At 42.0% G+C, this 14,183-nt stretch overlaps 1 protein-coding gene across 50 annotated transcripts in view; it reads left to right on the top strand.

The window, feature by feature from the left end:
- ubap2a (ubiquitin associated protein 2a) overlaps window positions 1-14,183 on the top strand; it is a 144,026-nt gene that overhangs the window by 40,801 nt on the left and 89,042 nt on the right. For all 50 annotated transcript variants that reach the window (XM_078221411.1, XM_078221480.1, XM_078221431.1 and 47 more), the window contains 3 exons: window positions 3,634-3,744; window positions 11,214-11,367; window positions 11,466-11,543. In XM_078221411.1, the coding sequence (XP_078077537.1) occupies window positions 3,634-3,744; window positions 11,214-11,367; window positions 11,466-11,543 (343 nt within the window). The remainder of the gene's footprint in view (window positions 1-3,633; window positions 3,745-11,213; window positions 11,368-11,465; window positions 11,544-14,183) is intronic.

Below are 14,183 nucleotides of genomic sequence, written 5' to 3'. Positions count from 1 at the left end.
AGATGGGTCTTTTTCTAAATGGAGGTCGGTCACCAGTGGTGTGCCCCAGGGATCTGTTCTGGGACCCTTGCTGTTTGTCATTTTCATAAATGACCTGGATGAGGAAGTGGAGGGATGGGTTGGTAAGTTTGCCGACGACACAAAGGTTGGTGGGGTTGTGGATAGTCTGGAGGGATGTCAGAAGTTACAGAGGGACATAGATAGGATGCAAGACTGGGCGGAGAAATGGCAGATGGACTTCAACCCAGATAAATGCATAGTGGTCCATTTTGGCAGGTCAAATGGGATGAAGGAGTACAATATAAAGGGAAAGACTCTTAGTACTGTAGAGGATCAGAAGGACCTTGGGGTCCAGGTCCATAAGACTCTGAAATTGGCCCCGCAGGTGGAGGAGGTGGTTAAGAAGGCGTATGATGTGCTGGCCTTTATCAATCGAGGGATTGAGTTTAGGAGTCCGGGGATAATGATGCAGCTATATAAGACCCTCGTCAGACCCCATGTGGAGTACTGTGCTCAGTTCTGGTTGCCTCATTACAGGAAGGATGTGGAAAAGATTGAAAGGGTGCAGAGGAGATTTACAAGGATGTTGCCTGGATTGAGTGGCATGCCTTATGAGGATAGGCTGAGGGAGCTCGGTCTTTTCTCCTTGGAGAGACGTAGGATGAGAGGAGACCTATTAGAGGTATATAAGATGTTGAGAGGCATAGATCGGGTGGACTCTGAGGCTTTTTCCCAGGGTGGAAATGGCTGCTATGAGAGGACACAGGTTTAAGGTGCTGGGGGATAGGTACAGGGGAAATGTTAGGGGGACGTTTTTCACACAGAGGGTGGTGGGCGAGTGGAATTGGCTGCCATCCGTGGTGGTGGAGGCAAACTCAATAGGGTCTTTTAAGAGACTCCTGGATGAGTACATGGGACTTAATAGGATGGAGGGTTATAGGTAGGCCTAGAATGTAGGGATATGTTCGGCACAACTTGTGGGGCCGAAGGGCCTGTTTTGTGCTGTAGTTTTTCTATGCTTCTAAATAGCAACGGTCCCAGCACTGACCCCTGAGGAACGCCACTTGTCACAGCCCTCCATTCAGAAGCCCTTCCACTGCTACCCTCTGTCTTCTTTGACCGAGCTAGTTTTGTATCCATCTTGCCAGCTCACCTCTGATCCCATGCAACTTCACCTTCTGCACCAGTCTGCCATGAGGGACCTTGTCAAAGGCCTTACTGAAGTTCATAAACCTTTTTTTGCAACTTGCTTATTGTACCATGTTGTGATTGCTATCACTAAAACACTTCTCCACCATCACCTCAACCACCTGTCAGTCTTCATGCGTAGAATTAGGTCTAGCACAGTTCCTTCCCTTGTACTCTCCACATATTGACCTAAAAAGTTCTCCTGCAAGCATTTCAAGAAATGCACACCATCCAAGCTCTTAACGCTGTCTATCCCAATTAATGTTGGGAAATTGAAATTTCCTACTATAATTACCCTATTGTTGTTTTTACAGACCTCTGCAAATTGTGCACATATTTGCCCTTCTACTTCCTGGTGACTGAGGGTCTATAATAAACATCTAGCCATGTGGCTACCCCTTTTTTATTCCTAAACTGTACCCATGAAGTTTCATTCGATGTCCCCTCCAAAATATTTCCTGCAGTAACTGACTCCTTAACTAATAATGCAATGCTGCCTCCTTTTTTACCCCTTGCTCTCTTTCCTGAAAATTCTATATCCTGGAATATTGCTGCCAGTTCTGCTCCTCCCTCAATCATGTCTCTCTGGCTACTATATCTCACTTCCATGTGTCAATCATCGCCCATAACTCATTGTATTACCTGTAGTGCTCCTGGCATTAAAGTAGAGGCTATTCAGCTTGGCCTTACTCCCTTGAATTTTACAGCTGCACTCCCTCTGACTTGATTGTTTTACTGTATGATTCTGTGCCCTTAGTCTGTTAACAGTCTGTGTCCACCTCCTGCCAAATCAAGTTTAAACTTCCAACAGCACTAGCAAAATGTCCTGGATGGTAGTCCTGCTCTGATTCAGATGTAGACCGCCCCGCTTGTACAGGTCCCATCTTCCCCAGAAATGGTCTGTGATCCAGGAACCTTAAAGACCCTCCCACCTGCACCAACTCTTGAGCCACACATTGATCTGTGCTCCTTCCTTTCTGAATAAAGGAATTATGTTTGCTATTTTCCAATCTAATGGGATTGTCCCAAATCCAGGGAATTTTGGATAATTAAAATTAAAACCAACGCATTGACTATCTCGACCACTACTTTTTAAAAACCTAGGATGAAATTCATTACTTGTCAGCCTGCAGTTCCAACAGTTTGCTCAATACCACTTTTTCTGGTTAAACTTTGAGTTCCTCCCTCCCTTCCCATTCCTGATTTTCAGCTATTTCTGGGATGTCACTTGTATCCTCTAATTCATCTACCGTCTTTTTATTTTCCATTATTAACTCACCAGATTTATTTTCTATAGAACTAGTGCTCACTTTATAGTTTTAAAAAAACTTGCTGTCTTTATATTTGTAGTAGCTTTTTTTAGTGCTCTTAATTTTTTCTTCGTTAAGCTTTCAGTCATTTTAAAAATTCTGTCCAAACTTCTAACCTGCCACCCATCTTGGCATAATTATATACTTTCTTCAAGTTGGATATTGTCTTTAGTCCTTTCCTTGGATTTTTTTCATTCTTGTTGGAAATTTCTTCCCTTGCCCTCTATCAACCAATACCAAGTAGCAAAATCCCTGGACTAAGTTTTAATGCGCATTTTTCAAGATAGAGGAAAATCTGTTATACGGCATGCATAAGGAATGGGAGGTGCCAGTGAATAAAATATGTCGGTTAACTGAGCTATAAAGTTAGTTGTGCCTTTTCATCCAGTCGGTGAGCTTCAGGGTGTTAATGTAGATGTTGAGACGTTGCGTCTCAAGGTGGATGGCACAGTGGTTAGCACTGCTACCTCAATGCCAGGGACTCGGGTTTAATTCTGGCCTCAAGTCACTGTCCGTGCGGAGTTTGCACGTTCTTCCCTGTGTCTGCATGGGTTTCCTCCGGGTGCTCCGGCTTCCTCCCACACCCCAAAAGATATGCTGGTTAGGTGCATTGACCATGCTAAATTCTCCCTCAGTGTAATCGAACAGGCGCCGGATGTGGCAACTAGGGGATTTTGACAGTAACTTCATTGCGGTGTTAATGTAAGTCTACTTGTGACACTCATAAATAAATAATTGAGTGAGTGACACTGAAAGTAGATGGTTCTGCTACAGAACAATGGGAGGTTGAGACCGGAGTGAGGCCGCCAATAAATTACTGCTGGTTTGACATCTTCAGTGTAAAGATAGACCTAACCCCAGAATTCTGGTTAATAGAAAATTCTGTTTGGTAGAGTGCCGTGTAACAAATTGTACTCTTAGTTTAATTTGTAACATTTGCTTGTGTGTTACAAGAAATATCAGATAGATAAATCTAGATGGTAATTGTGGTTGCGTAGTGGGAAGCAGCAGGATTCCTTATCCATTAATCTTTTTGTATTTTTCCAACCAAGGTGGAATTGTATTTTCTTTAAAATTTTGAATGCACTATGTAGATGCTTGTACAATAATTCTAAATGATGGGACTCTATTTTAGTTGATGGAAGTCACAGGAAAGAATCCAGATGAAAGCATAGTTGCACTTCATGACTGCAATGGTGATGTGAACCGAGCTATCAATATACTGCTGGAAGGAAATTCAGATACGGTATGGATAAAGATGTTGCTTATTCAACTGCTTTATTGTCCGATTGCTCCCTGACCCAGAATCTCAAATCTGGCTGTCCAAACACTGGAATTGTCTAAACGTCAGACATTTTTAGAATATGGCATGCATCAATTTTTAAAACTAATATAAAATAAAGAAAAAAACGTATCAATTCAGCTAGACACCGCTTTGGTCAGTTCTCATGCTCCAAATGACTCTTGAACCCACTCAGCCTGCATGGTCCATACCACCTGACCTGAAATTTGGCACTACCTCTGTGCCAAGGTTGCCAGTTTTGAGACACTGTGGTCAAGTAGAAAACATTCAAGAAACAACATATAGCAAAGTTTGGAAGAGACCCAGGTGTCCTTTCTAATCCCATCCCTGCACATGAGCCATAGTCCTGCAGCTTATAGCACAATTCATCTGGACCTGGAGATTTATCCACTTTTAAGCCTGTCTACACCTCCAATACCTTGTCCTTCCCCATGTCAATTTGTTCGAGAACCTCAGTCTCCTTGAATCCCATACCACCTTCCTCATTCTCTTGGGTGAAGATGGATGTGAAATATTCATTCGACAATTTACCAATGCCCTCTGGCTCCACCCAGTTTGCCCCATGGGCCCTACTCTTTCCCTGATTATCCTCTTCCCATTGATATGTTTGCAGAATATCATGGGATTTTCCCTACTTATACCAGCCAGAGCTTTCTCATATCCCCTCTTTGCTTTCTTAAGGTCTCCCCTAATTCAATAATACCACTGCTGATTTGCTACCCTTGTACCTGCTCAAAGCCTTTCTTTTCCTTCTCATTGTATCCTAAATATCTCTAGTCATCCACTGTTCTCTGGGCTTGTTACTCCTTCCTATCACCCTTGAGGGAACGTGCTGAGCTTGTTCCCTCCTGTTTCATTTTTGAATGCGCCACACGTCTGTAGATTTCCCCATTAGTACGTGTTCACATATCTACCTTGGCCAGACCCTGCCTTACTTTACTAAGGCGCCCCCCCCCCCGCAAATCCAAAACTTTAATTGCAACCTGTCTACTTGTCCATAATGAGCTTAAATTGTAGCATGTTGTGATCGCATCACTAAAATGCTTTCCTGCTGCCACCCCAACCACCTGACCAGTTTTATTCCCCAGAATTAGGTCCTCTAACAATTCCCCCCTCATCTTAGAAACCCTACAGTACAGAAAGAGGCCATTCGGCCCATCGAGTCTGCACCGACCACAATCCCACCCAGGCCCTACCCCCATATCCACCCACTAATCCCTCTAACCTATGCATCCCAGCACATTAAGGGCAATTTTAGCATGGCCAATCAACCTAACCCGCACATCTTTGGACTGTGGGAGGAAACCGGAGCACCCGGAGGAAACCCATGCAGACATGAGGAGAATGCGCAAACTCCACACAGACAGTGACCCAAGCCGGGAATCGAACCCAGGTCCCTGGAGCTGTGAAGCAGCAGTGCTAACCACTGTGCTACCGTGCCGGTAACACTGATGTTATCCAGTGTTTCACACTGCTCCTTTTGGGTTACGGTGTCCACATCATTCCTTTTTGTGAATATGGAGACAAAAAATCAGTTTTAAACTTCCCATATCCTCTGCATCTTCACACAAACTCCCTTCATCATCTCTGATAGGTCCTACTTTTTCCCTAATTATCCTTTTACACTTCATATACTGAAAACATCTTTGGATTTTCCTTAATCTTGCTAATTTTTTTTGTGCCCTCACTTTGATTTCCTTATTTATTTTTGCTTGATCCTTGTACTTTCTGTATTCCTCTGTGACTGTCATAAGCTTTCTTTTTCTGTTTAATCTTCCCCTCTACTTTTATAGACAACCATGAGGGTCTAGATTTGACAGTACCAGTTATTTTCGTAGGGGGCATGTCTGCTTTGTACTGTAAGGATCTCGCTTGTTAGTGCTTCCCACTGGTTTACCACTGATTTATCCTTTCGCAGTCTTGTCTAGTCCACCTCAGCCAAATCACTTCACAGCTTTGTAAAATTTGTTTCCCCCAGTTTAAAACTTTTACTCCTGATTTATCTCTATCCTACACAATTATACTAAATCTAATTGAATTGTAGTCACTACCCCTGATATGTTCGGCCATTGTCACGTCACCCACCTTTTCCCAAGATCAAATCCAAATTGCTTCTCTTGTTGGGCTTTCCACGTATTGTTTAAAAAAATTTCCTGGACATTTTACATGAATTTTTCACCTGCAATACCTTTATATTGTTTGATGTTGGGATAAAGTCTCCTCTTATTATTGCCCTCTTATTCATACAGACAGAAATTTGTCCACATCTATGTTCTTCTATCTTTCTTGCTATTTGGTGGTCTGCAGTAGTGTGACTACTTTTTTTAATTCCTAAACTCAATCCATTAGAGCCTCCTTTGTTAAGCTGTTTAGCATATCATTCCTTCTCAACTGCAATTGATTCTTTAATGCTACCCCACCTCTTTTTGTCTTCCCTCTATCTTGCCTGAAAACTCTATATCCAGCAATATAGAGGTAGGGGAGTCCAAAACTAGAGTGCATAAGTTTTAAGGTGAGAGGGGAAAGATTTAAAAGGGACCTGAAGGGCAATTTTTTCCACGTGTACAGTTAAATCATTTAAAAGACATTTGGACAGGCACATGTGTAGGAAAGGTGTAGAGAGATGTGGGCCAAATACAGGTAAATGGGACTAGCTCAGTTTAGGAAACCTAATTGGAGGCATAGAGGAGTTGGGCCGAAGCGCCTATTTCTATGCTGTATACCTCTGACTCAATATTGAGTTGCCAATTTTGCCCCCCTCTTAACCTAGTTTCCATTATAGCAAATGCATCCTGCTGCTTATCTGTGCCCTTAGTTCATCTGCCTTGTTTGTAATACTCCTTGCATTGAAGGATAAATAGCTCAACCCTGTCAATTTATTTTGCTGGATCTTTTTTAACCCTTGTTTATTTTCTTTCCGAATCATAGACTACATTACTAACTAATGTTCTACCTCCCGTTTCTTGATCGGAATCAGACCCATCTACGCCATTCCTTTGGTTCCCATCCCCCTGCCATACTAGTTTAAAACTTCCACAAAGGAACTAGCAAAAGCTCTCACGAGGATAATGGTCCCAGTTCTGCCTGGATGCAACCTGTGGGCTTGTACAGGTCCCACCTTCCCCAGAACCGATCCCAATGCCTCAAGAATCTAACCCTCTCCCTAGTACACCATTTCTCCAGCCATGCATTCATCTGATCTTCCTCTTGTTCCTGCTCTTGCTAGGACTTGGCACTGGGAGTAACCCTGAGATTACTAAATTTGAGTTATTGCATTTTAATTTATCTCCTAACTTCCTATATTTTGTTTACCTATGTGTACCACAGCTGCTACTTTTCACCCATCCCTCTCCAGGATGTCCTGCAGCTGTTCATTGACATCCCTGGCACTAGAGAGGCAACATACCATCCTGGATTCATGTCTGTGGCCAGACAAGCACTTGTCTGTGCCCCTTACTATTGAATCCCCTATCACTATAGCCCTCCATTTGTTTTCCTCCCCTTCTGTGCAGCAGAGCGCTTGTGGTGCTGTGATCTTGTCTGTTGCTACTTTCCCCTGAGGAATAAAGCGGTATATCTGCCTTTTACTTTGTCTGATGGTCACCCATTCCTTTTCTGCCTGTGAAATCCTTTCCTTTGGTGTGGCCACCTTGCTATGCACAATGTTCTCAGCATCGTGAATGCTCCACAATGAATCCACCTCCAGCTCCAAAATTCAGTTAGTCAGTAGCTGCAGCTGTGTCCCTGGTGACACGTGGTCGTCAGGGACACAGGAAGCATCCCTTATTTCCCACCTTCTGCAGGAGGAGCACACCAAGTCTGAGGTCTCCTGTCAAGACATCACTCTGGATAAAGCTAGTTACTCGGTTTAAGAGTAGTTAATTAAACTAGGGACCTTCATTTATTTCAAGCTCTTGTATTATAATTGAAAGTCCCCATCTTAAGCTAATATATTATACTGTATAAACCTTAAGAAAATACTCTGCTTGTATCACTTACCAATCAGTTGTTTCTGTTGGGACCATGTCACTTTCTGAACTGTGATCTCACCTCCAAAAGCCACTGTTGGTGGCCCAGATGGAACATCTCGTTCCCTCCTCATTGAATTCCTTCACCAAACTCCAAGTACTCTACTGCAATCCAAAGGAGCACTCCAGCACAAGCAAATTCAGCACTAAAGATGGCCTGCTTTTGTAAGGTCCAAATCTAGCCTCTGAAAATCTGTTTAAGCTGGTTATGAGTAATTGTAGCTGCAAGCAGAGCCTGTATGAACTCTGCTTTAAAGCTGCCCTAAGACTTACCTTCTCCCAACCTAAATAGTAACTTTTAATTACTAAATTAAAGGAAGACCCGACTTTAGATACAAATTAATCCCCTAAATTTTATGTCACCAAACTCCAACTTAAGCACTCTGCTGAGCCCAAAGTAGCACTACAGTGCAAAACTTAACAGTTAAAATTCTGTTGAGCTTGTGCATTAAAACTATTTCACCAAAGGCTAAAAATAAGCGGATTGGTGGCCTTTGTACTCAACAGAACTTGTAATTAACGGAAATGTGCTGGGGTCTTGGAGAGACAGCCAGGATTTTCTAGTGTGAACTCGTGCCCCATTATAAACACGGGAATAGAATAGCGACAGTCAGACTTTGGGGTCTTGATTCCAAGCCTTTGGGTTTAATTTGAATGAGGTAGCCCTTTGATGTCGGGAAACGTGGCATTGTCAATGTTTTCTATTGTAAGAATATGTGGATTGAAGTGGGCTGGAACATAACTCTGATCCCACACAGACAGCAAGTGAATTTAAAGCAGATGAGCAATTCTTTGAGGCCCAATCTTATCAGATATTTTTCTTAAGAACATAAGAAATAGGAGCAGGAGTAGGCCATCTAGCCCGTCGAGCCTGCCCCGCCATTCAGTAAGATCATGGCTGATTTGAAGTGGATCACCACTTACCCGCCTGATCCCCATAACCCCTAATTCCCTTACAGATCAGGAATCCATCTATCCGTGATTTAAACATATTCAATGAGGTAGCCTCCACCACTTCAGTGGGCAGAGAATTCCAGAGATTCACCACCCTCTGAGAGAAGAAGTTCCTCCACAACTCTGTCCTAAACTGACCCCCCTTTATTTTGAGGCGGTGCCCTCTAGTTCTAGTTTCCTTTCTAAGTGGAAAGAATCTCTCCACCTCTACCCTATCCATCCCCTTCATTATCTTATAGGTCTCTATAAGATCCCCCCTCAGCCTTCTAAATTCCAAAGAGTACAAACCCAATCTGCTCAGTCTCTCCTCATAATCAACACCTCTCATCTCTGGTATCAACCTGGTGAACCTTCTCTGCACTCCCTCCAAGGCCAATATATCCTTCCGCAAATAAGGGGACCAATAAATACTGCACACAGTATTCCAGCTGCGGCCTCACCAATGCCCTATACAGATGCAGTAAGACATCTCTGCTTTTATGTTATATCCCCCTTGCGATATAGGCCAACATCCCATTTGCCGCCTTGATCACCTGTTGCACCTGCAGACTGGGTTTTTGCGTCTCATGCACAAGGACCCCCAGGTCCCTTTGCACAGTAGCATGTTGTAATTTGTCAACGTTATACTCCCAATTATACTTTCATAATTGGGAAAGAGCATATGTGCAAGGCGTGAACACTCAGTTTATGTGGGTGCTATATTTCCATTTCCAGGTTGCACTCATGTTGGATTTTGTTCAATTTTGGCAAATATTTAAATGTAAAATGCCCAGTCTACCTGCAGGAATGAACACTGCTCACCTAACCATATTTAATAAGATCCAAATCTGTAACAATTAGCTGGTGAGGTCAGCTCTTGAATTGCCTCTCCTTTACAACTGACTCCAAACCTTGAGTGCAGGAGTACTTTGGGAGTCAAATCAGTTGGGTATGCATCCTTGATGCTTACAGCACTTGAATTCCATGGAAAGGTAGATGGAACAGATTACACCCCTATATTTTAGGCAAACAGCAAATAGTGTCTCAAAACTGGCTGTCCGAAAACCAAACAATTCAAAATGTTGCGTGCATCAATTTTAATTGGAGTAATATTTTTAAAATTAGCTGGACAAATTGGCTCTATGCTACAGTGTGGGCTCCAGACTAGTTAGCAGCTTTGTGTGCCACTCTGTCCCATGCTCCAAGTGACCCATGGTCCAATCTACCTGACCTGAAATCTGAGTCTGCCTCGTTCCTGGGAATGCCAAATTTGAGGTCCTGTATCTGTACAATGTTTTATTTAGGGCTTTGGTATCTTTTCAACATTTGAAATTTTCACTGCCTTGGATGCCCGCAGTAATCTGATTCTGACACTTTTCAGGAGTCATTTACGCAATGGGGTTTTTCTCAAGTCTTTTCCCACCAACAATTGTATGAATGAGGGTCTAACTCAATTTGGTTGTATTTTTGTGGTGTAGTATGTTAAGTGCTGGCTGCTGCTGTGCCTGAAACTAAATTTGTTTTAATTTAAATTCTTCCCACCCCACCCCACCCCTAAACATATGTGTAACCATGTTGGTGAACTGGTATGCTTGAGGAGTTATGGAATTGAGATTGATTTGAGGAATGCAGGAAAAAAATTGAAGACATTTCAGTAAAATGTTTGCCATACAGAATATCGAATGTAATTAAGAGAACTGGATAAATGTTTGAAAAGGGGAAATAGGATGGATTTGACCACTCCAGTTGAAGAGCTAGAAGTTGTGTCATGGCCAAAATATGCCTTTATTTTTCCAATTATACAGCATATTTACTTCCTTATTAAATATATTTATATGTGGGAATAAAACAAGAACTTTGCCACAAAAAGCAGATGAAAGTGAATTGCTTTCACATCCTGACTATGTATTTAGCTGGCCATTTGTCATTCAGCATGTGTGAATTTATAGGGGAGACGGTGGCCTCGTGGTATTATTGCTAGACCATTAATCCAAAAGCTTGCTCATGTTTTGAGGACCAGAGTTCAAATTCTTCCACGGCAGAAGTTGACATTTAAATGCAATAAAAACTACCTGGAGTTAAGAATCTACTGAGGACCATGAAACAATTGTCAGAAAAAGCCATCTGGCTCACTAATGTCCTTTAGGGGATGAAATCTGCTGTCCCTCCCTGGTCTGGGCCACATGTGACTCCAGAGCCACAGCAATGTGGTTGACTCTCAACTGCTCTCGAAGGACAACTAGGGATGGGCAGTAAATGCTGGTCGGGCAGTAAATGCTGGTCAGCCAGTGACATCCATGTCCCATGAATGAATTTTTTAAAAAAAATCCATGTGAATTGTTGAAAACCCTTGGGGATTTAATGTGGAATTCTGGTTACTCTAGTTGTACATGTCTTGGTCTTGGAATGCTTGTTTAGCAAGTAATGAATTGATGGGATATCATTATACAGACCTCATGGGAAACAGTAGGCAAAAAGAAAAGCCTTGGAATTGGAAAAGAATGCCTCTTGGAAAATAAGGAAAACCGAGAAAAGCGTGGAGATAAAGTAAGTCGGGGTCGTGCAATCTCTTCTAGACGAGGCAGAGGAAATCGTGGCAGGGAATGTGAGTATAGTACGGTTTGTATGTAATATTGAAATAGTTTTTCAGCTGTTTAAATATGTTATCTAGTTTTTCCTGAAACTTCAATTTTTAATTTGCAGACAGAGTTGAGGAAAATGGAGTGGATATTAGTTCAGGTGATAGACATGCTGAACGAGGAAGGCGTGGCCGTGGCAGAGGTGAGACAGGAAGAGAGCAAACAAAGTATTGTTTAACCATTTTTCTCATTCATTGTTCTATGGTTCTATTGTCCAACACTGCTGCTACTTGGATTTTGGTAATATGACAACATAGTGATTAAAGGGAAAGAATCCGTAGGTTGACCAAACCTGTTCCTCACGCAGATGATGCCTTGTGCACATCACGATATTTTTACACTCTACTCAAACACTATTTTCTCTTGGGAAGGCATTCAAATTTTAAAAACCCAGGCTAATTATGAAAGAAGAAATCAAAATTCTAGTCTAGGACAGCATCCTAACTGATCCTAAAGTGTTATAGTTCTGACTTTTCGTTGTTGGATCTGTGGTCCAATTTTCTCTTTGAAAGAACTGAGTTCACTGGATAGGCTGGCCGGTCGTCTGTTCTATCACGGTTCTCTGGGGGTGAAAAATGCCTCCCAATGTGTAAATAAGTTCTGGCCTTGCATAAATAGAGTAATACCTAATTCTCACTAATCTATTTTATTTAGCTCAGTTTGAACCCATCATCATCATCTCATACTTCAGAAGTGTGTGCTTTTGTGGAGTAGAGTTCCAGCTCTTCAAGCTCAACTTGGTAATTCAGATGTTTCAAACTGGGAATTAATGCTACTGCTTTCACTTGTGTCCTTCCCAAATCCTCATGCCAACCAGAATACATACATTTGCAGCACAGTTAATTCCAATAATAAAAGAAAATGTTTTATTCAATCTTCGAGTTTTAGTATCACTGGCAAGGCTGGTATAAGTCCCTGAGAGCTCATCTCGAAGATTAGCACTAAAGGTTGCTCAAGTGTTTTCCAGAATATAGTTTCTGATAAAGGGACTTAAATTTGGCACCTATTTGAGCAACTCAGAAATTGTACCATGGATGTTAACATTTTTAATTAACTCAATTCCATGTGTTGGGAGTTGGGATGGCTTGTGTCTTTAGTTTACAAGTAATTGGTTAACATTAAACTAAGCTTCTGATTTTTGTTTGTACCTTGGCTGAAAGTGAACCTGTGGACTGCAGTGGAGGAGTCAGACTTGTGAATGGCAGATCCCTGGGAATATGGGAAGTTTATGGCGGTAGACAGTGAAAGTTATTTTTTTAAAACTGACTTTGGAGAGCCAAAGTAGTTCAAGTGTTTCTTGTGTTTGTACAAATCTCCCAAGATATGTTTAGAATAATAATCTTGGAGGTGTGATGGATTTGGAAGTGAAATTGAATTTCTAGTTTGCTGTTGCCAGTGTAAATGAAGTTCAAATTGGGGATGAGCATGGGATAATTATGGAAAATGCTAGACCTTTAAGCCATCAAGGGAGTCTCTCTCTTCAGTCGTGACTCGTACTTTCAGTATTTGTTCCTAAACTTTTTTTCGAAAACTGCTATTGTTTTAAACCCCTGGTTGTTCTGCTAAATTTTAGTCCTGCAGCACAGTCTCTGCTCAATAGAACCTGGGGTCCTTGGTCTCTACTAGCTGCTTGCTTTGCTAAAACACATTTTAAACTGGATGTCTGCTGAAATTTTTGTCCTTCTATAGGATAAGAGTCAAGAAGATGAATGCTAACTGATTTGAAAGAGATGAAGGGAAGAGAGCAAGTACAGTACGAAAGGAAGAAAATGGAAAGACTAACAAAATGGCCAATTAATGAACATTGAGACATGACAGGCTGGTCTTAAGTCATAAATACAAACCACAATCATTATAGCATTCAGTCATCGAGTCCATGTAGAGAATTTCAGTCGGTCCCATTCGCCTGGTCAATCCACAAAGGGCTGCAATTTATTTCCCTCAGTCTCCATCCAATTTCCTTTAGAACTCGTTCATTGCCTTTGCTTCTACCATTCCTCATAGCCAGCAGGTTCCACTTGCTGCATTAAAAAAAAAATTCTTCCTTACATCACCCTTGCATTTCTTGTCCAAAGCCTTACATTTGTGTTCTCTCTCTAGTCCTTGTACCATCAACTCATGGGAACAGTTTTTGTCCACCTTAAACCTGTCCTAATCTTGTACACTGCTGTCAGATCTCCTTTCAACCTTTTTTTGCTCTAAGGGGAACAACCACAGCTTCTCCAACCTAAACTTGTAGCTGAGATCCATGATCCCTGGAACCATTCCAGTAAGTCTTTTCGGCACCCATTCTCATCCTTCGTTAAGTGACCAGACATATGTACTGTGCAATAGTTTTGATCGAACGGATTAACAAAGGCTCAGCATAACTTCCCTGCTGTTATACTCCAATGTCTCTATTTCTGAAGCCTAAGATCCTGTATTCTTCATGGACTCCACTCTCTCAATATATCTTGCCACCTCACAGATGTATGTGCCCCCAGGTCCCTCTGTTCTTGCACACTCTTCTGTGCCATTAAGTTTATATTACCCCTCCTATCTTTTCTACCAGGACCTCAGTTCTGTGTTAAGTTCTATCTGTCGCATATCTGCCCAGTCTTCTAACCTACCCATGTCTTATTGTGATCAACTGGTATTGTCCTGACCCTGTGCCACACCCCAGAGCTTAGTATCAGTAATTTAAAAAATTACACTCTAATATCAGTCATTTGCACACATTAAAAAAAATCAGTGGTCCTACCTCTGAACCTTAGTACCACTATCTACCATCCTCTAGACTGAG

Source organism: Mustelus asterias, chromosome 1, assembly GCF_964213995.1.
Source record: "Mustelus asterias chromosome 1, sMusAst1.hap1.1, whole genome shotgun sequence".
Taxonomy (NCBI): domain Eukaryota; kingdom Metazoa; phylum Chordata; class Chondrichthyes; order Carcharhiniformes; family Triakidae; genus Mustelus; species Mustelus asterias.
The sequence above is the reverse complement of the archived record's forward strand: the minus strand, read 5'-3'. Positions and strand labels throughout refer to the sequence as shown.